Here is a 24136-nt window from a genome sequence, read left to right as displayed (position 1 = left end):
TCCAAGTGAAATATATGGTTTGGTACATGTACAAATTCAAATGGCACATGGTGCCAAAATGTGCCCAAATGCCCATTTTGGAAACCTCGCCTGAACTTGTTCTAAACTCTCTCTAACTTTGTTCTGCTTCACTTTTATCAAAGTCAAACTTTGCAGAGAGAATGTTCACACATTGTGTTATGATTTGGGTTAGAGTTAGACCTTACAGCTGCATCATCTCAAGGAAGAAATAATCATCCTGAAAATGCTTTTTTCTAGGCAAACCTGAAACTTAAATTTTTGAGTTGGGTGTCATTTTCATTTACTCGTAACCAGTAACATATTCTGATATTTACACATCTGAACACACAACTCACATTATACTCTTTTATTATAACACCAACATTATTCAAATAGCCCTAGTGGTTGCAGAGATACACCCTTTTTAGTTTGGGCATGCAATTTTCAGCTTTAACGTTGTCTTCCGTGGCCACAAGCGACAATTAAAGGATAATAATAAATGTTAAGACACAGAATAACAGGAGCACAAAAGAGTCACAGAGTCAAGATAACTGACTCAGTCATCCAGTTACACAGAAATATATTTCTAATGTTGGCTAACTGCAGCCTACATAAGCCACAAGTAACTCTGTAGCAGCATAATCACTGAATGTAGCTAGTGAATAAAGTGAGGGTTAGTTTTATTGCTTATAAATTCAACATTCAATTTGTAAGAGACTGTGTAATGTCTTGGTCACACTTCTAAGGAACTCTCGAGGTTGTGCACACTGTGCATACATGGTTATAATGCCTTAGCAAACATTCTGTGACAGCTTAATTATCACTGACATTGAAAGAAAAACAATTATCTGCATGCCTCGCGGATGATCAGTCTGGTTATCAGTAACTCATCAAGTTGCCCAAACTTGATGTTCAACCTGTCACATACTAATGCTTGTGAACACACCTAGGGCTAAACATATCATATGACCTGCACACATTGTTGTGACAGGGGACCTGTCTGTCTCCTTCCCTCAGAGACCTATAAAATGTCCACTCGTCTCAGGCAGAGGTACTGCTCAGAGACTCTCCAGCTCTGCTCATCCCCTGCAGGTACTCTCACCTCCACCTCTCATCATGTCTGTCGCTTTCTCCCGCCAAAGCCGCCACTTCAGCTCCCGCAGCATCTCCAGCGGCAGCGTGAGCAGCGTGAGCAGAGAGATGCAACTCGTCGGAGGCCGACAGACCAGAATGTCCATCGCCGCTCCCTCCCTGAGGCGCGCGCCCAGCGTGTACGGGGGCGCGGGAGGTTTCGGGACCCGCATCTCGGAGTCAGTCTTCTCCTGCGGGTCGCTGAGCCCGTACGGCGGGTCTGACGTGATCAACAACGAGAAGGCGACCATGCAGAACCTCAATGACCGCTTGGCCACCTACCTGGAGAAGGTAAGCCATGATGATGATGATAATGGTGATGATGATGGTGATGATTCCTACAAATTGCTGCACTATCCTCTGAATCTTAGACTTATACTGTGATTATATAAAATGTTGTTTGTGTTTTACCTGCACGTGCAAATACTTGTAATGTACTTTTTTTTTACACACACACACACACACACACACACACACACACACACACACACACACACACACACACACACACACACACGCATACACACACACACACACACACACACACACACACACACACACACACACACATACACACACACACACACACACACACACACACACACACACACACACGTGCGAAGGGACAGGTTCACAGTCAATATACTGTATGTCGTTGTTGTATTAGTTTAGCTGCATGAAGACGTGGCTCTCATTGTCTCTTATCTCTGGTGTTTGTGTTGAGGCAACTCAATTAGATTAATCATAAATGTAGGGGGTCTGTACATGAACTCAAGTACGAACTGTACTTGACTTCAACAAACATATTCCAAGCTACATTTTTATCAACAATTGATTATGGTGATATTTGATATGAATGCAAATTCATCTTATTTGAGAATGTTAGATTCATCATGCTGCAGTACAATTTGTCTCTCATCATGCAGTTTGTCGGAGAAAGTTGGTATATTCTCTTCATATAACGTTTGTAAATGTTTCTGTATACAGTCATATTACACAAACTGCTTTTTTAAATCTACGATCACTGACACCAAAACAAGCTGAAACCTCTAATCTTACGGACAAATTAGGTATATACATCATCCTTTGTTTGGTAAAAGTTTTTATACTCTCATCTTGCAGTGAGCTACAAAGAAAAAAAAAAAATTTTTTTAAAGCATTCAAAATTTTAAAAACAGAATATTTTGAGCACTGAATGTATCCTCTAACACTGAATAAAAAGTATTTGACTGATGCAATTTGCTGGTTTTGTTCTGTTGTCTCCTTTATGTGTAATCTGTTATGTGTTTTGTTTTTTAAGTCTATTATTTGTGTTTTTCTTTGGTGAAACTTTTACGCTGTCATCTTGGCCAAGGCCCCCTTGTAAAAGAGATACAAAATCTCAGCGGGATTATTCTGGTTAAATAAAGGTTAAATAAATAAATAAGAATAAATAAATAAAAGACTAACTGTGGGTTTCACATTTATGCCACTTCATTATGTGACTACGACATTTTGTGAAGCGAACTTTATACTCTACTTTTTTCCATTTCAGATTCTTAAAAAGCTATAATGAGTGTAAATGAAGTTAATAAAGTAGACATTAATACAAAGTTTACGTTTCTAAAAGCTACATTAAATAAAAATGCTTCTATGCATCAGTGAGTTAAAATACATTAGTAGTGACAGGAAGCTTTCATCTGCATAAAAAGTACATGAGAGGTACACTTATACCTTTGACACTTTAAGTTCTGTTGATTATACTTACAGAAGTATAAGTAAAGAATTAAGTAAAAGATTTGAATATGTCTTCTGTCAAATATTTTATGGTGAAAATAAATGTGTTTGGCACAAACCAGAACTAAAGTGTTTTATATCATCTGTCATGCATCATCTGTTCTTGCATGATGTGTCACGCTCCGGTTGTGTGCAGGTGCGCTCGCTGGAGGCGGCCAACAGTAAGGTGGAGCTTCAGATCAGAGAAGCCTATGAGAAGAGAGCTTCTTCTGTCTCCCAAGACTTCACCGGCTACTTCGCCACCATCACTGAACTCCGAGCTCAGGTATTGCTAGCATTTTACAGAAATGATATAACAAACAACACTGTTCTACAATAAACTACAAACAGAGCAACAGCATGAGTGTGGTGTCCAAACAAGGATGGAGAGGCAACCAACAATGTATGCACATGCTTCAGAGACACATAAACACTTGTAACTTAATCAACTGTTGTGTCTTTCAGTCAAAAACCCTGAAATACACTGTGTTATGTTTTAGTGTTAAAATGAGATATAATGTACTCATGTATAAAACAAGCCAATATATAAATTACTAAATCTGGTTTTCTTCCCATTTAGATCATGCAGCGATATTCAGAGAATCAGCGTATCATCCTGCAGGTTGACAATGCTCAACTGGCTGTAGATGACTTTAGAATGAAGTAGGGTTACCCTCCTCTGTTGCTTCATGCTAAAATCAATGCTAATAATTTCATTTGGATATACGTCAAACAAATTTGAAGACCGTTTTGTCAGTTTAGACTGTAGTTAAACAATTCTATTTATTTGTTTATTCTTTGTGGTTGTAATAAAATCTAGGGCTCGACAATATGGAGAAAATCAAATGTCACATTAATTTGAGTTAACACCTCGATATTAATATTGTAAGTTTGGCTACTGGTGCCTTTACAAAATATTCACAAGATGAGATTGTTGATATATTATCATCAGTAATGTGGACATATTGACTAAGAGGGTAAAAGCAAATAATAGAACAATAGAACAGTTTGGTAAGTTCAGAAAATGACCCTCATTTTACTGTAATGCAGCATTTAAAACCAGGAAAAGACAAAAATTATGCCATTATATTTTAGGATATCCAAAATATATCTCTTCTCATAGCATGATATCAATATAATGTATAGTGCCCAGCCCTTTAACATTTATATCTACTGGAACAGACTAGAGACTGTATAATTATAATTTGTTTTTACTCATTTTATGTAATTACAACTATCATGGCTTTTCTCTGCAGGTATGAGATGGAGCTGAAAATGTGCGTGATGGTGGAGGCCGACGTGCTTCGTATCCGAGGGGTCAGGGACGGACTGACTCTTACTATCAGTGACCTGGAGATGCAGATAGAAGGTCTGAAAGAGGAGCTGGTGTCCACGACGAACATCCAACAGGAGGTGAGATCCACTCAGAAAAAAAGGATACCTTTTCATGTGCAATGGCGCCATCTGTTGGTTGTGGCAGCCACGACTCACACACCTGCAGAGATAAAGTTAAGAGATAAACTTATCCAACATGTGGCAGGATCTGCGTCAGCTGAGGATCCAGCAGACCGGCACGGTTAATGTCAAGATGGGCATCGCAGAGTCTGTGGACCTGACCGTGGTCCTGCAGGAGATGAGGGAGCAGTATGAAGCCGTGGTGGTGAAGAACAAGCAGGAGCTCGAGAAATGGTTCCAGTCTCAGGTGAGACGCCAGAGGATCATGCCTGAAAATGTTGAAACGATGATGATGAAAAGATCGTGATGTCATTGGTTTTATTATATTTTTATGTATGTGTGTGTTTGTGTAAAAAAAAAAAGGTTGATAGTCTCCAGATGCAAATTGTGACACGTTCAGAAGAGGTGAAGACATTTTACACGGAGCTGTCAGTGCTGAAGAAGACTAAACAGAGTTTGGAGATAAGCAGTCAAAGCATCTTCACAGAGGTAGGCCTCGGCCGAACTGACTGAATGCAAAAACACACTTTCACTGTGCAGGGCAGTGCACGGTTAGCTGATAGCACTTAGACTAAATGCTGGGTTCATATTTTTTCAAGTCTGTCCTGAAACAACACTCACATGTCCATATGTTGAAACCGTCTTCGCTTGCTTTTTATATTCCTCCTGTTCATAATGGGCATTACAAGATCCTTTCCTAACGCTCTTAGGGGTCTGTGCAAAAGAGTTGACCTGAAGTGAATAAAAGGCGTCAGCAGTCCGATTCAGTGGGAATTCAGACTGCAAACAGTCCTGTGTTAGAACAATGCAGGGGGCTGTGTTAGTGGGGGCATGCTGTTTAAAACAATGAAACATGATCCAGAAGTCCAGTTTGAGTAATATATGTAATGTTAAAAGTGGACTGTAATAGTCACATCCCGTGGTAACTATTTCATCTTTCGTCACAAGGATGGCAAAGTAGAAATACTGCGTTCATGTTCTAAAGTAATCTAGCAGGAATGGGCTCTTGCATGTATTTGATTGGAAAGTGCTTTAATAAGTTGTTTGCAGATACATCTTGCAACTGTACTAATAATTCCCGTCTGTCCTGCAGTTTCAGTGCCTGACGCAGAATATGGAAGAAGTGAAGAGCCAATACAGCGTTCAGCTCAGCCAGCTGCAGCTGACCATCAACACGCTGGAGACTGACATGCAGCAGCTGAGAGTCTCCATCGAGCAGCAGCAAACTGAGTACAGCCTGCTGCTGGACATCAAGATGAAGCTGGAGATGGAGATCGCTGAGTACAGGAGGCTGCTGGACGGAGAGCTATATGAAGAAAAGAGGTGGGTGTTTCATTTCTTTAATATAAAAGCAGCAGGCCGACAGATTCATCAATACAATATGTTATGAAATAATGTTCCCCTCTCTCCACAGGGCTGTGATCATCAGCAAGGTTGTGGAAGTGGTAGTGGAAGGTATGAATCCCAATCATGAACTAAACCAACTTTCTGATCTTGTAACAGTGTCATCGACTGAGGCTTGTTGTTGACTAAAGTCTCGTGATGCATTATGTTTGTTCTCCTCTTCTGCAGAGCATAAACCCCACATCGAGAGGAGAGTGAAGACCATCGTGGAGGAGCTTGTTGACGGAAAGGTGGTGTCCTCCAGCATTGACACCCAAGTGGAGGAAGTTCAGTAATACCTTTTCTCACTTCTGGTGCCACTAAATATTTTACTTTCTCAGAAAATTCTTGCTTAATGAATCATTCTCTAGAGTCCGTGGTTAACTTGTAATTTCAAGTTGATTGCATAAGATAGACATATTGTTTTAAGGGGGTTACCTTTCTTTCCTTTTCTTCTGATTGCAATCATATAACAAAGTTGCAGCAAGTAATGATCTTTCCTTCACTGATGCTTACTCTGTTGTGAGACCTAAATATGATTAAAATACCCGAAAGCAAAGATGAAGATGCGTTTTCTTGATCACAAACATATATTTAAATCCAGAACGGTTGATTGTAGTTTAAAAATGAATCTTTCATTGGCAAGAATTGCCAAATAACAAAGAAGTTGTAAAAAGGTTAAAAGATTCAAGAAAGTTTTAGGCCATGTAAAGAAAATAATAAAAATGTAAATAATGTTCTATTGTCTAAGCTCAGGATCGATGTCTTCTGTATTTGCCCTGCACAGACAATCTGCCGAAAATCCTGACAATACACCAAAATAAAGCCAAATCAGGCATTGATTCTAAGTGAAAATGTTTGGGTTTAACTTCACTGCTGACCACCAGGTGTCACCTTTGTCTTTCTCTCTATAAGTGAAGTCCATTCCCAACGTTAGTAGATAGTTTTTCTGAAGTAAGAACAGATAGTTGCTGCATAAGACACATTTAGAAACGCGATTATTACAGGACAACAAATACTAGTCCACAAATAGCACAAAATCACTGCACAATATTGATGCCATGTTGTACATTATAGGAAAAAAGAAGCATGTATACAATTTTTTTTCCTTTGGTGTAGTTTTGGTTCAATGAGGTCAACTAGTCAGATGAGGCAACAAAGGTGTGTTCATTTGGGTGGAGTTGAATCAAGCAGAGACTTCCAAACATCTGTGATTCACCGGTCAATTGAGTTAATCTGTTGGTTGAAATGACTTCCTCCTTTTCACTGCATTTGTGCAGCAATGAATGAGCCCATTATTGGTTATTGTCAATGGTATTATTACATGTAATAATAACATAATAGTGGCACTGATATATAATTGCGTTGTTTCTGCAGCTCTGCGCAGCACAACTGCTAGTTTAGGCAGAGAAAGCTGGATTAATTTGCCTCACTGTATAGACCCTACAATTAAAATGATTCTGCATGACTAGACTTCAAACCAAAGTCAATAAAAAAAATGTGCACCATTGTTGGAGAGATAAAACTCCCACCAAAGGTACATACAGAAAGTCCTGTAGAAAATTTAAATTCTGACGATATATTTGTTCTCCTGTTGTCAAACGGTGTCATCCGGGGTCAGGCAATTTCCCTGCACATGTCCTTTTTGCTGTTGTACTAATTTGATGGTGCAACTTCATGTTTGTGTGCACCACATTTGGAAGGTTTTCCCTCAGCTGACTGAAATGATCTCTAATATTATCAAAAGCGATTAAGTGCCTAATTTTGTGCACATGGGCTCTTCATTCGGCTCAGTTTCATTGACTGACAGTATCAAAGAGACAATGAAAGTATAGGGAGAGTACTGTTGTAAATTTCCACAACTCTCAGTATATCTGAACATCAAGGGTGTTACTGCGGTAAAGGGGCGGTTGATACTGGCAGGTCATCGCAGGCTGCAGCAGAAACCAGTCTGGACCTGAATTAGAGTAAACATAAGGGCAGAGGAGCATTGTCAAGAGACACACAAGGTGAGTCATCCCAGACTTCACTCTCTCTCTCTCTACAACATGAGATAGAAAGGAAGATATTGTTTTTTGTTGGCTCACATGTGAGGGTTACACACCCAGGTAAAAGCCCTGCGGGCTCTTCCTCATAGCACAGCACATTTTGAGCATACTGTTCTTGTTTTCACCACATACAGTACAAGCTGCAGTTATTTGTGTCAGAGAAGGAATTCATACCCAGCCTTGAATGGGCCTTCTGCATTGTGAGAAGTCATTCCTGTTCACATGAAAAGTGGATGGGCTGTGTGACTCACTAAATGTGTCAAAGAGACTTATTGTTATGTTTTTTTGGCAGAGTGCAAAAACTCCCTTAGATTGTCTACCAGATACAGGGCATGCAAATTAGTCTGCAGTGAGGTTTGAATACAGTTTAATTTATCTTCTGAAAATCTGAGAATTCTTTTTAGTGAATGCAGAATACATCAGTTGGGATCTCAATTATAAGCACACACGCCTCATTTATACTTTGCTTCACACGAGAACCACGGTCACACCTTGCCCCGCCAGACATACCATCGCCACGAATCACTCTGCCCACATAAACAACAACTCTGCCCTTCTTTGTCTGAGCAGAAGAGTCTGTTTCTCATGGAACATTGTATGACAATTAAATATCTTCATTTTGTTTCCCAATTAATACAATATATTATATGATTAGTAGCTTGATACCAGCAAGGAAGCACTTTGAGATATGAGATGCAACATTTAAGGGAATTTGAAACAACAAACTCTACCACGTTTGGGTTTTACTGAAGAAAAAAAAAAATCTAAATCTAAATGCGAGTGGAAATGAAAATGTCGTGCTCACACTCTCGACACACAACCACAGTCTAATGTGAGTGCCACTGAGCAGCTCCGTAAAGCAGCTAGCAGTCAAATGCTCTGCTCAAGCAGAGTGTAATATTCTGGTCACAAACTAATTTATACCTCTAGACCACTGCTGACTAAAATTACATTTTATGTGGATGTCCACTCAGTCCTGATAGTAAATGTAGTTGATTGTAGCAACGAATACCTCGGTGCATGTTATATCAGCCCAAAAAGCGGAGTTTGCAGCCCAAAAAGTGGAGTTTGCAGCTGCTAAATGTTGTCCTTTCTGCACCCAGCGCCATCATTTGCTTCGACAGTGACGTAGTTTGATGGAAAGAAGAACTACAGGCTGCTGTTTCAGCCTTGTGGTAGCCATGCATGGGGAGCTGTGCTCTAGATGCCGTTCAATAACTGCCTTGCTGTCTTTGTTTGTATTGTAAATTAGTAATATCGTGAAACGGGGATACATTTTAAAGTGTTTGATAATTGTGCCTGATGATATTTATTGTCAAGCAGATACATTTTGCGGGTCTGTTCAGAAGAGTTTTTTTTTGCAATTTACCAAATTTTCCATAACATGCATTTTCATTTCAGAAAAAGGGAGCATGAGGAAACATATTTTGCTTTTTTGAGTTCTGCAATTCAATCACAATCAAAGTTACATTCTCCAACTGATCCAACTGCAGAGCAGTATGAGACGTCTCTGACAGTGAGTGATATTTAGGCTGATGCAACTGTTGCCTGCTGCCTGAGGAAAAATGGCTGCCTGACAACAGCCAGTTACTAATAAACTGTCTTGGTTTCTAATTTGATCAATTACACCAATAATTAAATTCTTGGCAAGTTGTGCAATGTGTGTCAATATTCTTTATTCTCACAACCTTTGTCAATAAACCGTATACAGATTTGTTGATACATCACTTATCACAGTTAATCATGTTTATTTTTACAGCGTTGCAGTTTCCCAGACATTGATAATTGCTCTTTTAATTGTGACACTAAACGACAGTAAACTTTACATGAACCAGCTCAACCAGTATGTTGTAATAATATGCTGTTTACACCTCTCCTGTGTCACACCCCTGTGTTATACTTTCACAGTGATGTCTGATTGCACAAATCTAACAATGTGTACAGACTCTACCGTGTTGCAATGTTTTATGTGAATGCACATTTCAACCATTACTTAGTTCTGCCGGTGGTGCAAAGGATTCATATTTAGAAAGTGAGGTTAGAACAAACAACGTTCATCACTTTGAATTGCTCCAGTTAATTGATATATATATATATATATATACATATATATATATGTATATATATATGTATATATATATGTATATATATATATATATATATATATATATATATATATATATATATATATATATATAGTTTTTCTTGCTATTCTGCTGTGCTGTAGAATCTACTTGCAAGAAATAATGCAGGCAGTGAAACCCTCAATGAAGTTGGTGTGTTGGTGTGAAAATTCTGTCTACAGAGAGAGACAATTATATTTACTTATATGTTACTAGGGTTTCAAACTATCAACATTATTTATAGCTGTTTAGCACATGCATGAGATGAGTTTGCAACCTAAAAATGAAAAGAGCAGTGAAAAGAAACATCTGGTTTGTATTACTCCAGGCTCTAGATGTGAACAGCCTGCAATAGTAATTTGTTAGGTAGAAGTTAAAACTCAAAATGTTCAAAATAAAACATCCAGAATTCCTAGAATCAAGTAAGCGTTTGCATATATTCCAAAGCCTCAAGGAAAGGTATACATGCTTGTAAGGACTTGATAGAAAGATTGTGGCGAAATGGAAAAAAAGCAAACAAGAAAGAGCTTGTTCTTGTTTGGGCATGATACACATGCCAAAGTACAAAGTGAAGAAAAGGTCTTGTCTAAGGACAGGTATCAACTTACATCATGGGCGTCTAAAAAGCTATTGTTGAGCAAAACATAAAAAGAATTCATAAAGTTAAAGATGTGAAAACAACTGAAACTATGACTAACTAAAGAACACATTTTTAAAATCAGATTGTCATGCTTAATAACACCGATAGAAAATAGAAGTGGTGTGCAGAAAGTCAAGTGACAAAAACAGATGATACTGATCCATTTTACAATGTTTACTGGCGTGTTGCCTTGGTATCACAACAGGTTTGGCCGGCAGTTTTGCTCAAGAATCATGACACAAAGTAGAGTCGTCAGATTTGACTGAATAACTATTCTGAGGCTGACAGTAACGTGAGTGGCTGTTTTAGAATTCACAATATACTTTGTGGAAATAAAAGTTAAACGTTCACACTGATTAATGTGGTATATGGGGAAAAAGGACGAATGGAAAAATTAAGCCATTGTTTAAGGTTTGCAGATAGCTGTGAGGTTTTAATGAATTCAGTGAATGTTGTAACACAATGGGATTACGTTTAAACCCTCTTTTGTCCTTCTGATTATCACACAACATAAACCTGAAGGGTGTGTGTGATGGGTGGGACAGACCAACCATTGTAGGTAATGCTCCTCCTGTCAGTCCTGCCCTTCCCCTCCCACACCAGAGGCAGCAGCAGCCTTGTGCCGGATAAAAAGGGGACAGAGGTAGAGCTGAGCATCTTCGTCCATCTCATTCTCTCCCAGGCAGACCTCCTGAGCAGTCTTCACAATGTCTAGGACAACTTATTCCACCTATAGTTCAGGCGTAAACCCTACTAGATCCTCTAGTGGTGGAAGCTATTTGAGAAGCCAAACACAACGGTCTTATGCTTCGAGCATGCATGGTGGTGCAGGTCGATCAAAAATCTCTGTGTCCTCTGCTTTTGGCAGTGGAGGTGGTTATGGCAGTGGAAGTGGTTATGGCATGGGAGGCGGAGCGGGTGGAGGCTTCGGCGGAGGTGGTGGCATGGACCTCCATGTTGGGGCCAATGAGAAGGCCACCATGCAGAACCTGAACGACCGCCTGTCCTCCTACCTGGAGAAGGTACGCAGCCTTGAGAAGGCCAACAGTGAGCTGGAGTTCAAGATCCGCCAGTTCTTGGAGAGTAAGAACTCCCCTGTTTCTCGTGACTACTCTGTCTTCGAGGCCACCATTGCTGACCTGCAAAGAAAGGTATGTGACATGACCTCTGATTCCTGAGTGAGATAACAAAGCATGTCACACTGTAAAGTATCATGCAATGCAACTATTGGATGAATATGTTACAAATGAAGCATTGGATGTATGGTTTTGTAGAGGCTGTTTCTATGTAACATGAGGAGAGTAATGTTATATTATGTTTACAGAGTCTCACAGAAACAGTTTGAAGTAAGAATTGCACTAATCATGTCAAATGAAACCTTGCTTCATCACACAGATCCAGGAGGCCACTCGTAACAATGGAGGCATCTATCTGTCCATTGACAATGCAAAACTGGCAGCAGACGACTTCAGAACCAAGTAAGTATCAGATATGAGAGACAGAAAGTGTCTGAAACGTAATACATTGGAAATCACCCTGAACCAATACATGGAAGATGTATACACTGATTGCAAATGTTCGATTTTGTGCTGCCTCACAGGTATGAGAATGAACTAGCCATGCGTCAATCAGTAGAGGCAGACATCGCCGGTCTCAAGAGACTGTTGGATGAGCTGACTCTGGCCAGAGCAGACCTGGAGATGCAGATAGAAGGCCTCAGGGAGGAGCTGATCTTCCTCAGAAAGAACCACGAGGAGGTGGGTAGTGAATGCTTGACAGCAGTGGGTTTGCATTTAGTTTGCTGTCTTGAATATAGAAAATAAATCTCCTCAAACATCTCAGCAAACATCCTCCTTTTAACAATCTTCTCTTATTCAACAGGAATTGGCAGCAATGAGAGGCCAGATGAGTGGACAGATCAATGTGGAGGTGGAAGCAAAACAACAGCCAGACCTGAGCAGCGTTATGACTGAAATACGTTCTCAATATGAAGGTGTGGCCGCCAAGAACCAAAAAGAGCTGGAGATCTGGTTCCAAACACAGGTAAGACCAATACCTTGGAGGTGCTATTAATTGCCCAAGTAACGTCTCATTGACTGGTACGTATGTAACATATGTAGTTATACATGACACTGACGTTCTCCAATATCTACTCCAGACAGAGACGCTGAACAAGGAGGTGAGCGCCACCACAGAAAGTCTCAACACATTCCAGTCAGAAATCTCTGAGCTCCGTCGTACGATGCAGGGCCTGGAGATCGAGCTCCAGTCCCAACATAGCATGGTAAGAGACAATGAGACAATGGGAAAATCTTACATGCAATTTAATGCAACCACAGTAGTTTTCAGTGTATTCACTCCTTCACTTTTTCATCCTTCTTCCCTTTACCTTTTCTCTTCCAGAAAGCGGCTCTGGAAGGCACTTTAGCTGAGACAGAGGGAAGGTATTCCATGCAGCTCCAGGGCCTCCAGATGCAGGTGACGAGCCTGGAGGAACAGCTGATGCATCTGCGTGCTGACATGGAACGACAGAGCCAGGAATACAAAATTCTGCTCGACATCAAGACACGGCTGGAAATAGAGATTGCAGAATACAGGAGGCTGCTGGACGGAGAGGGCAGGTAATTTGTCTGCAGAGAACAATTTTGTTCTTTCATTGTCAACTAATAACTAACTCTGTAAATGGATGTAATTTACTGATATTAAATACAAGAACTGTAATTCTCCCCCTCCAAAGTTACAGCAGTTCACGGGCCTCCACCACCAGGATAGTAACCACAGAGACAGTGGATGGCAAGGTGGTGTCCTCCACTTCCAGATCCACCTAAGTTGTCTCCTGTCACCTGATGACCACAAGCAACGTATCAATTATTATTCAAGTACTTCCTTCACATACACATGTGAATGCAATAAAACACTGTGGTTTGCTGACTATCATTTGTCTTGTTTGACTTATTTCTGTCTTATTTCTAAATAAAGTCTATAGTGGCATGGTTTTGAGATGAAGCGAAGGGCTTATGAAATTACATATTTCATCTGCGTCCTGAGAAGAGTTACTTTTGGTATTTGAATGGTCTAAGATATGATTATTTTGACCGATATGTATGAACAACTTGTTCAATAAAACCCCAATAGCTTGAGGCTGTAGCAGTGTCAGCCACATTATGTCCTGGATGTAAAAGGATAGAGACTTTGGGTCGTGAATATAAAGTTGCTGATATCCATCCTGAGGCTAGTTTGGCAATTCTGAGCAGAGTATTGATGCTCTCCCCTTTTCCACAATTTTGAGTTTTGGACTTTACCCTCAGACGCCACACAATGTACAGCAGTACAGTACGAAATGTACAGCTCAACTGCAGACACAAAATACCCACAAAAAAAGAGGAACAATATAGCTACAGTGTGAAACTGTATAACCTTAATACCTCACAACAATTATAATATGTGGTACAATTTAGATTACAGACCACAAGTGTAATACTGTAGAGGTATGGTGTAATCAGTGTTTAACTACACTACATATATATGTAGGGACTGAGGAACAAGATGTGAATGAAATAAGAGGGTCACAATTTAGGATTTTATAAAGAAAGTATACTAAACGCCTATTTTAACTATGACCAACTGATCAATCATTTTGGAGAACATTTATTTATTATTTAACTAATACTGGATACCTATTCTAATTGGACACGATTACACAATGTCATGACCATAAAACTGAATAAATAGCTGGACGTTTCAGGCAAGATGTAGTAATCATTGCATCACTAAATAAATCAGAAGTGATTTTTATAAAAAAAAATATTTAATTACATCTAACTTGGCACATGCATTTTTGGGTAGTCTCTTGTGCCGCATTTGTGTGCTGTTGTAAACGTTTTTAAATATGAGTCCCCCTTGGGTAACATAGTGTAAAAAAGAGAGAGATGTGTATTCATACACATTTCAAAGCAGCAGATGAGCTGTATTCAAGTTGCATCGGATTCTGTTTCAAAGTGCCCTTTCAAAAGTCCCGAACGGTTGTTGACAAAATCGTAGGACTGATAAACAGAAGACAAATTCATTTTATTATTGTTTGATGACCACGCTTAACGGAGCCATGATGTAGCTTTGTTGTTTTCTTTTATCTTTGAGGGAAACACAAAGTGAATTTACACTTGCAGTTCTGTCTTTAAACAGACGGTGGCCATTCATGTAAAAGTGCATATAGGTAAGTGCCTGGTGATGAGAATCAGGGGTGTGGGAGGGAAGCAGACCGTTTTTGACCACGTCAACGTGTCATCTTATCGTGTCTTATCCTGTCCTGTGGTACCCTGCGGTGTTCTGCAGCTTGTTGGTGTGAGAGCGTGACTGGCATGCTCACATTCATTGGTACAAGTATTGAACAATGCTGATTTAATGCTATGGTGTCAATGTGGAACAACATGAGTAAATGGATCAACGGCTCGAAAGAAATACAGGACAGTGATTTGTTTGTAGCATAGAAGACACGTCCGAAGTTCTCCCGGTCGGCCCCCAGTGGCTTTAAAATAAAATTAGATATTTGTTAATGTCACTACAACACTTTTTCATTTTATATTTGTTGATTAAAATGTCTCATGTTCCCAGTACTGCGTAGGTTACTTGGATTGAACATGTCAAGGTTCAATTTAATGAGGGGCATTTAAAAAGACAAAACCAACAGCACTGTTCTCGGTCATTAGAGGTAGGTGTGTGCGTTCCAGCTAAAGAGACTGTATGACGCACAATAAATGGTATAAAGTAATAAAAAAAGGAGAGGCTATCAACAGTGCTTTTCTCACCCAGCAGACGATGTGTTGACAAACTTCTTGGCATCGGAAGTAGAAATCAGAAACAAGGCAGCATTTCAAACATAAAGGCTGGGTTGCACCAACAAGGATTAACTCTTAAACTAGGTTTAAACCAGGTTTGTCTTTTAATCCAGTTGCACCCAACTTTAAACCTAGTTTAACCTTAGTTTACAATTAATCCTGGGTAAATATAACCCTTTGGCAATCTCTGCTTAATTTCCATTCAAATCTAAATTAAAATCAAATCTGTTGCACCAGTTATTTTAAACCTAGACTAAACCTGGATTAGCAGTTATATTCAAACCACCCATGGAGGAGGTTTATCTCCGTTGTATTGACAACATGGCTGCATAACTTCACTGGATGGAGTTAGAGGAAAGAGTTCCTCGCAGGAAAATTAGAGATAGGTTAAACCCAATTGAATGTTATGACAACAGTGAGTTTTCACAGCGGTATAGATTCACAAAGGAGTCTGTCATATACCTCAATGGGAAGGTTGGACAAGCAATCAAGCATGGAAGTGAGAATAATTTAGCTGTGCCACCACTTCTCCAGCTCCTAGTAGCTGGAGTTAAACTCCTCCATTAACTCAGTCAGCGACATCTTTTCAAATGTTGAAAAGTTTGACCTTCTTTGACGTGCCATAATAGCTAGCTGGTGACGGAGTTTATTAGCTATGGCCGCTGTAGTGGTAGGCTATGAACGGTAACTAACGGTAACTAACGGTATCAGTAACGGAATGTTTCCACGGCAACATAAACTAATTCTGTTTTAACCCTTGTTTAAACTAGTTTAACTAATCCAGGGTTAAAATTAAGATGTGCAACACATCTCTGATTAATTATAAACCAGTTTAGACCTAGATTTACTAACCCTAGATTAACTCTAAACCAGGATTAATTTAATCCATGTTGGTGCAACCCAGCCTTATTATTTTTATAATGTTTTAATATGTATGTTTTATAGTTTGCTGGCACATACATATTATTGATTATGAGTATCTAGCTATCACCTGGATTGGTCTACTTACAACTGAGGTGACGCATGCCTGTCTCAGGACCTCTAGTTAGTGACAAGCTTGTTAGTTGGCTAGCTAGCATGCTAGTCATAGCTAGCTAGCTGTGATGACTAGATACTCATAATCAATAATGTGTACCTGCCAGCAAACTATGAAACGTACTCAACACGCCTACCATCACCATTATATTCATGTTCTTACAACTTTGTGTCACGTCTATTTCCCTTTTCTGTTGAGAAGATAACGGAGACTTTTGTTAGCTTTGAGGCACTGCTGGCCTTTCAATGTGATTTATTAATGCTTTGTAAAGCATAGATAGTCCTCACTTTAGATGGGGTCACACAAAATACTTAACTATTACTTAACTAACGACTAGTAACTACCTGAATCATCATGATTTATAGTATTAAAACACGTTTATAAAACACATGTTAACCATTAGTGCATCATCTGTAAGTCCTTAATTGGTTTGTAATATATATATGTATTACTTAATTTACAAATGGGTAATCCATCATTTTTAGAGTATGAAAACCCAATCATGAATCGCATAATAGTCAAGCTTATTAATCAAGGATAAAACATTTATAACTGTGTTCATGAATTGCATACTAATGAGTGTTCATGTTGGAACAATGCTTTACAAATGATGAATTAAGTGTTTACTCATGCTTAACTAATGCTAAAAATCATGTAGTTATTAAAAAGTGTTACTGAAAACATTAATTAGTGTTACTGAAAACATTAATTAATCATGAAATCAAATTGGAGTTGTATATCCCCCCAGTTCAGTCACTGTTTTGCTCTCGTCATCAGGTTTCACCTTTCATCCTCCCAATCCAGCAACCTCCTGTACTTTGCGATCTCCATCTCCAGCCAAGTCTTGAGGTCCAACAGCATGCGGTACTCCTGCTTGTTGCTGGCGATGTTGGTGTGGAGCTGGGACAGCTGAGCCTCCAGGCTTGTGACCATGTTCTGGAGGCCAAGAAAAGGTCTTGTCTAAGGCCAGGCATCAACTTACATCATAGACGTCTATAAAAACTATTGTTGAGCAAACCATTAAAGTAATTTATAACATGTAAGATGTGAAAACAACTGAAACTATGACGAACTAAATAACCAATTATTAAAATCTAATTTTCATGCTTAATAACACCGATAGAAACGACAAAGAGGTTTGTGAGAAGTGATGTTTTGGCAGAAAGTCAAGAGACAAAAACCTATCATTTTGATCAATTTTACAAGGTTTCTAATTACAGTGCGTGTTGCCTTGGTATCATAACAGGTTTGGCCAGCAGTTTTGCTCAAGAATCATGACACAAAGTAAAGTCACATGACCTGAAGTTGATAAACTGTCAGATTTGACTGAATAACTATTCTGAGGCTGACAGTAACGTGAGTGGCTATTTTTCAATTGCCAGTGACTTTGTGGAAATAAAAAATAAACGTTCACACTGATGTCATGTCTTCATGCACATTAATGTGGTATATGGGGGAAAAGGATGAATGAAAAAATTAAGCCATTGTATAAGGTTTGCAGGTAGCTGTGAGGTTTGAATGAATTCAGTTAATATTGTAACAAAATGGGATTAGGATTAATCGCTTTTCTCCTTCTGATCATCACACAATTAACCTAAAGGGTGTGTGTGATGGGTGGGACAGAGCAACACTTTTAGGTAATGCTCCTCCTGTCAGTCCTGCCCTTCCCCTCCCACACCAGAGGCAGCAGCAGCCTTGTGCCGGATAAAAAGGGGACAGAGGGAGAGCTGAGCATCTTCGTCCATCTCATTCTCTCCCAGGCAGACCTCCTGAGCAGTCTTCACAATGTCAAGTTATTCCACCTATAGTTCAGGCTATGGAGGCTCTAAGCCGTCTGGAATGTCTGTTAGATCCTTTGGTGGAGGTTATTTTGGAAACCAGGGACCACGGCCTTCTTATGCTTTGAGCATGCATGGTGGTGCAGGTGGATCAAAAATCTCTGTTTCCTCTGGCAATTTTGTGTCCTCTGGTTTTGGCAGTGGAAGTGGTTATGGCATGGGAGGGGGAGCGGGTGGAGGCTTCGGTAGAGGTGGTGGCATGGACCTCCATGTTGGGGCCAATGAGAAGGCCACCATGCAGAACCTGAACGACCGTCTGTCCTCCTACCTGGAGAAGGTACGCAGCCTTGAGAAGGCCAACAGTGAGCTGGAGTTCAAGATCCGCCAGTTCTTGGAGAGTAAGAGCTCCCCCATTTCTCGTGACTACTCTGTCTTCGAGGCCACCATTGCTGACCTGCAAAGAAAGGTATGTGACATGACCCCTGATTCCTGAGTGAGATAAGAAAGCATGCCACACTGTAATGTATCATGCAATGCAACTATTGGATGAATATGTTAAAAATGAAGCATTGGAGGTTTAACTTACTCTGAGTGGCAAGGCATATGTATGGTTTTGTAGAGGCTGATACTATGGAACATGAGGAGAGTAATGTTATATTATGTTTACAGAGTCTCATAGAAACAGTTTGAAGTAAGAATTGCACTAATCATGTCAAATGAAACCTTGCTTCATCACACAGATCCAGGAGGCCACTCGTAACAATGGAGGCATCTATCTGTCCATTGACAATGCACAACTGGCAGCAGACGACTTCAGAACCAAGTAAGTATCAGATATGAGAGACAGAAAGAGTCTGAAACATAATACATTGGAAATCACCCTGAACCAATACATGGAAGATGTATACACTGATTGCAAATGTTCGATTTTGTGCTGCCTCACAGGTATGAGAATGAACTAGCCATGCGTCAATCAGTAGAGGCAGACATCGCCGGTCTCAAGAGACTGTTGGATGAGCTGACTCTGGCCAGATCAGACCTGGAGATGCAGATAGAAGGCCTCAGGGAGGAGCTGATCTTCCTCAGAAAGAACCACGAGGAGGTGGGTAGTGAATGCTTGACAGCAGTGGGTTTGCATTTAGTTTGCTGTCTTGAATATAGAAAAGAAATCTCCTCAAACACCTCAGCAAACATCCTCCTTTTAACAATCTCCTCTTATTCAACAGGAATTGGCAGCAATGAGAGGCCAGATGAGTGGACAGATCAATGTGGAGGTGGACGCAAAAAAACAGCCAGACCTGAGCAGCACTATGACTGAAATACGTTCTCAATATGAAGGTGTGGCCGCCAAGAACCAAAAAGAGCTGGAGATCTGGTTCCAAACACAGGTAAGACCAATACCTTGGAGGTGCTATTAATTGCCTAAGTAACGTCTCATTGACTGGTACGTATGTAACATATGTAGTTATACATGACACTGATGCTCTCCCATATCTACTCCAGACAGAGATGCTGAACAAGGAGGTGAGCGCCACCACAGAAAGTCTCAACACATTCAAGTCAGAAATCTCTGAGCTCCGTCGTACGATGCAGGGCCTGGAGATCGAGCTACAGTCCCAACTTAGCATGGTAAGAGACAATGAGACAATGGGAAAATCTTACATGCAATTTAATGCAACCACAGTAGTTTTCAGTGTATTCACTCCTTCACTTTTTCATCCCTCTTCTCTTCACCTTTTCTCTTCCAGAAAGCGGCTCTGGAAGGCAGTTTAGCTGAGACAAAGGGAAGGTATTCCATGCAGCTCCAGGGCCTCCAGATGCAGGTGACGAGCCTGGAGGAACAGCTGATGCATCTGCGTGCTGACATGGAACGACAGAGCCAGGAATACAAAATTCTGCTCGACATCAAGACACGGCTGGAAATAGAGATTGCAGAATACAGGAGGCTGCTGGACGGAGAGGGCAGGTAATTTGTCTGCAAAGAACAATTTTGTCCTTTCATTGTCAACTAATAACTAACTCTGTAAATGGATGTAATTTACTGATATTAAATACAAGAACTGTAATTCTCCCCCTCCAAAGTTACAGCAGTTCACGGGCCTCCACCACCAGGATAGTAACCACAGAGACAGTGGATGGCAAGGTGGTGTCCTCCACTTCCAGATCCACCTAAGTTGTCTCCTGTCACCTGATGACCACAAGCAACGTATCAATTATTATTCAAGTACTTCCTTCACATACACATGTGAATGCAATAAAACACTGTGGTTTGCTGACTATCATTTGTCTTGTTTGACTTATTTCTGTCTTATTTCTAAATAAAGTCTATAGTGGCATGGTTTTGAGATGAAGCAAAGGGCTTATGAAATTACATATTTCATCTGCGTCCTGAGAAGAGTTACTTTTGGTATTTGAAAGGTCTAAGATATGATTATTTTGACCGATATGTATGAACAACTTGTTCAATAAAACCCCAATAGCTTGAGGCTGTAGCAGTGTCAGCCACATTATGTCCTGGATGTAAAAGGATAGAGACTTTGGGTCGTGAATATAAAGTTGCTGATATCCATCCTGAGGCTAGTTTGGCAATTCTGAGCAGAGTATTGATGCTCTCCCCTTTTCCACAATTTTGAGTTTTGGACTTTACCCTCAGACGCCACACAATGTACAGCAGTACAGTACGAGATGTACAGCTCAACTGCAGACAAAAACTATATTTAAAAAAAAAGAGGAACAATATAGCTACAGTGTGAAACTGTATAACCTTAATACCTCACAACAATTATAATGTGGTACAATTTAGATTACAGACCACAATGTCAAGTGTAATAATGTAGAGTTATGGTGTAATCAGTGTTTCACTACACTTAATATATATGTAGGGACTGAGGAACAAGATGTGAATGAAATAAGAGGGTCACAATTTAGGATTTTATAAAGAAAGTATACTAAACGCCTATTTTAACTATGACCAACTGATCAATCATTTTGGAGAACATTTATTTATTATTTAACTAATACTGGATACCTATTCTAATTGGACACGATTACACAAGGTCATGACCATAAAACTGAATAAATATCTGGACGTTTCAGGCAAGATGTAGTAATCATTGCATCACTAAATAAATCAGAAGTGATTTTTATAAAAAAAAATATTTAATTACATCTAACTTGGCACATGCATTTTTGGGTTGTCTCTTGTGCCGCATTTGTGTGCTGTTGTAAACGTTTTTAAATATGAGTCCCCCTTGGGTAACATAGTGTAAAAAAGAGAGAGATGTGTATTCATACACATTTCAAAGCAGCAGATGAGCTGTATTCAAGTTGCATCGGATTCTGTTTCAAAGTGCCCTTTCAAAAGTCCCGAACGGTTGTTGACAAAATCGTAGGACTGATAAACAGAAGACAAATTAATTTTATTATTGTTTGATGACCACGCTTAACGGAGCCATGATGTAGCTTTGTTGTTTTCTTTTATCTTTGAGGGAAACACAAAGTGAATTTACACTTGCAGTTCTGTCTTTAAACAGAGGGTGGCCATTCATGTAAAAGTGCATATAGGTAAGTGCCTGGTGATGAGAATCAGGGGTGTGGGAGGGAAGCAGACCGTTTTTGACCACGTCAACGTGTCATCTTATCGTGTCTTATCCTGTCCTGTGGTACCCTGCGGTGTTCTGCAGCTTGTTGGTGTGAGAGCGTGACTGGCATGCTCACATTCATTGGTACAAGTATTGAACAATGCTGATTTAATGCTATGGTGTCAATGTGGAACAACATGAGTAAATGGATCAACGGCTCGAAAGAAATACAGGACAGTGATTTGTTTGTAGCATAGAAGACACGTCCGAAGTTCTCCCGGTCGGCCCCCAGTGGCTTTAAAATAAAATTAGATATTTGTTAATGTCACTACAACACTTTTTCATTTTATATTTGTTGATTAAAATGTCTCATGTTCCCAGTACTGCGTAGGTTACTTGGATTGAACATGTCAAGGTTCAATTTAATGAGGGGCATTTAAAAAGACAAAACCAACAGCACTGTTCTCGGTCATTAGAGGTAGGTGTGTGCGTTCCAGCTAAAGAGACTGTATGACGCACAATAAATGGTATAAAGTAATAAAAAAAGGAGAGGCTATCAACAGTGCTTTTCTCACCCAGCAGACGATGTGTTGACAAACTTCTTGGCATCGGAAGTAGAAATCAGAAACGAGGCAGCTTTTAAAACATTTATTTTATTTATAATGTTTTAATATGTATGTTTTATAGTTTGCTGGCACATACATATTATTGATTATGAGTATCTAGCTATCACCTGGATTGCTCTACTTACAACTGAGGTGGCGCGTGCCTGTCTCAGGACCTCTAGTTATTGACGAGCTTGCTAGTAGTTGGCTAGCTAGCATGCAGTGTTGGGGTAACGAGTTACAAAGTAACGGATTACAGTAACGTAATTACTATTATAGGTAACGAAGTAAAGTAACGCATTACACTCAAAATATTGGTAACTACACTACTTTACTAGACCTCAGTAACGCACGTTCTTACGTTACTCAAGACATTTTTACCAGTCCGAAAAGTTCTCTTTTAGCGGCGCGCGAGGCACACGACACTTCCTGCATGAACAACCTATCACAAAACTCCGATTTGAGTGATTTGAGTGACGTAGCTGCTGATGCGTAGAAGGGAAGCGGGAAATGGATCAGACGGAGACAGGAGGGTTCAGCCAGTGGCGATATTCTCATTATTTTAACTTTGTTGCTCGAAAGGGTAAAAATATTAGTGTAAAATGCACTCTATGTCCAGGCGAGAGGTGTCTTTCAACTGTCCAGTCACACTGACTTTTTTATTTTGAAGAGGAGTTTTCCTACACGCAGAAATAGAAGTCATGGAGTACTTAAAAATGCCCGTATCCAACTGGGAGGTTCTCTCCAGGTTCCCTAGGATTAAGGATATTGCAAAGCAATACAACACTCCAATACCATCAAGTGCACCTGTCTGTAATAACGTGGAGCTTCTAATGAGGACAAGACACGTCTGGTATGAACGGAAACACTTTACTGGTGAACTGCAGCTGTTAAAGCGATTGAGAACGCGCTCTTGCACCCGACATGTATAGATTTTCCACACGTAACATCAACATTAGTTAGCGTCAACAAGCACGTATCATTGTACTTTCTGCCTTCAAAGTAAAAGCACTTCCTGTTTACATGCTCTTCACAATAAGAGTAAATCATGTAATAAAACAAGTTGCAACACTGTGGAAAGGCTTTCAGCCTGGGCAGTATTGTTCTGACCCCAAGGAGGAACAGGCTGTCGGATAAAAGATTCGAGAGACTTTTACTCATGCGATACAATCGCTATTTTGAAGAATAGAGAAAAATGATAAACTTCATAGGATATAGTGCACTTTCTGTTTATTTAGGCAATGATGAAGTGGATTTTCTGTTTATTTAATTGCATTTTCTGTTTCTATTTTTTGGGTTAAGTGCATTTCTGTTTCTATTTTATGGGAAAAAGTGCCATTTATTTTTCTTAAACCACTACAATGATTCCTATAACAAGCTGGTTTTGTTCTTAGGAGTAGGCCCCCATTTGGTTTAGTGGGGTCACATGTTTCCAAAAACCTGTTTTTAATGTGTTATGCTGTTTGACCTGAATGTCCCCACCATACACAGCCTCTTGCATCTTGTTGTTTGGATTTTAAAGTGAGGCATATTTCTTTGGTCAGACAGTGTGAACAGGGTTAATGTTCGTTCAAGTTAATGGCTGAGTTTTATATGCCATTTTGTTTTACATGTTTACAATACACTATGTGGAAAGGCTAAGAGATGTCCTTTATTGAAAATTGAAAATAAAGTGATGAAAGGGCCATGATGTTTGTCCAGGTATCTTTGCGGTTAATTTGGACATTTGCTTAAAAAAATGGAAAGTAAAGTAACTAGTAGTGAAG

The 24136-nt window shown here is 39.8% G+C and overlaps 2 protein-coding genes across 2 annotated transcripts; both read left to right on the top strand.

The window, feature by feature from the left end:
* Positions 1-1116: 1116 nt before the first annotated feature.
* Positions 1117-6306, top strand: LOC306737452 (keratin, type I cytoskeletal 20-like; the record flags this gene model as incomplete). Its single annotated transcript, XM_079219186.1, has 9 exons — positions 1117-1422; positions 3044-3172; positions 3467-3549; positions 4143-4299; positions 4427-4588; positions 4705-4830; positions 5435-5664; positions 5756-5796; positions 5914-6306. The coding sequence occupies 9 exons, from the start codon at positions 1117-1119 to the stop codon at positions 6018-6020; spliced, it is 1341 nt and encodes a 446-aa protein (XP_079075312.1). The 3' UTR covers positions 6021-6306.
* A 4882-nt stretch (positions 6307-11188) lies between these two features.
* LOC306737451 (uncharacterized protein) lies at positions 11189-20406 on the top strand. The gene is given in 15 exon segments (XM_079219185.1): positions 11189-11686; positions 11931-12013; positions 12136-12292; positions 12417-12578; positions 12694-12819; positions 12939-13150; positions 13152-13156; positions 18063-18198; positions 18257-18650; positions 18925-19007; positions 19130-19286; positions 19411-19572; positions 19688-19813; positions 19933-20150; positions 20267-20406. Coding segments are annotated over 15 exon segments (2556 nt in total). The 5' UTR covers positions 11189-11242; the 3' UTR covers positions 20358-20406.
* The last annotated feature ends 3730 nt before the right edge of the window (positions 20407-24136 follow it).

Source organism: Taurulus bubalis, assembly GCF_910589615.1.
Source record: "Taurulus bubalis genome assembly, chromosome: 6".
In the NCBI taxonomy this organism is placed as follows: domain Eukaryota; kingdom Metazoa; phylum Chordata; class Actinopteri; order Perciformes; family Cottidae; genus Taurulus; species Taurulus bubalis.
Note: the sequence above shows the minus strand (reverse complement) of the source record. Positions and strands in the feature narration are given on the sequence as shown.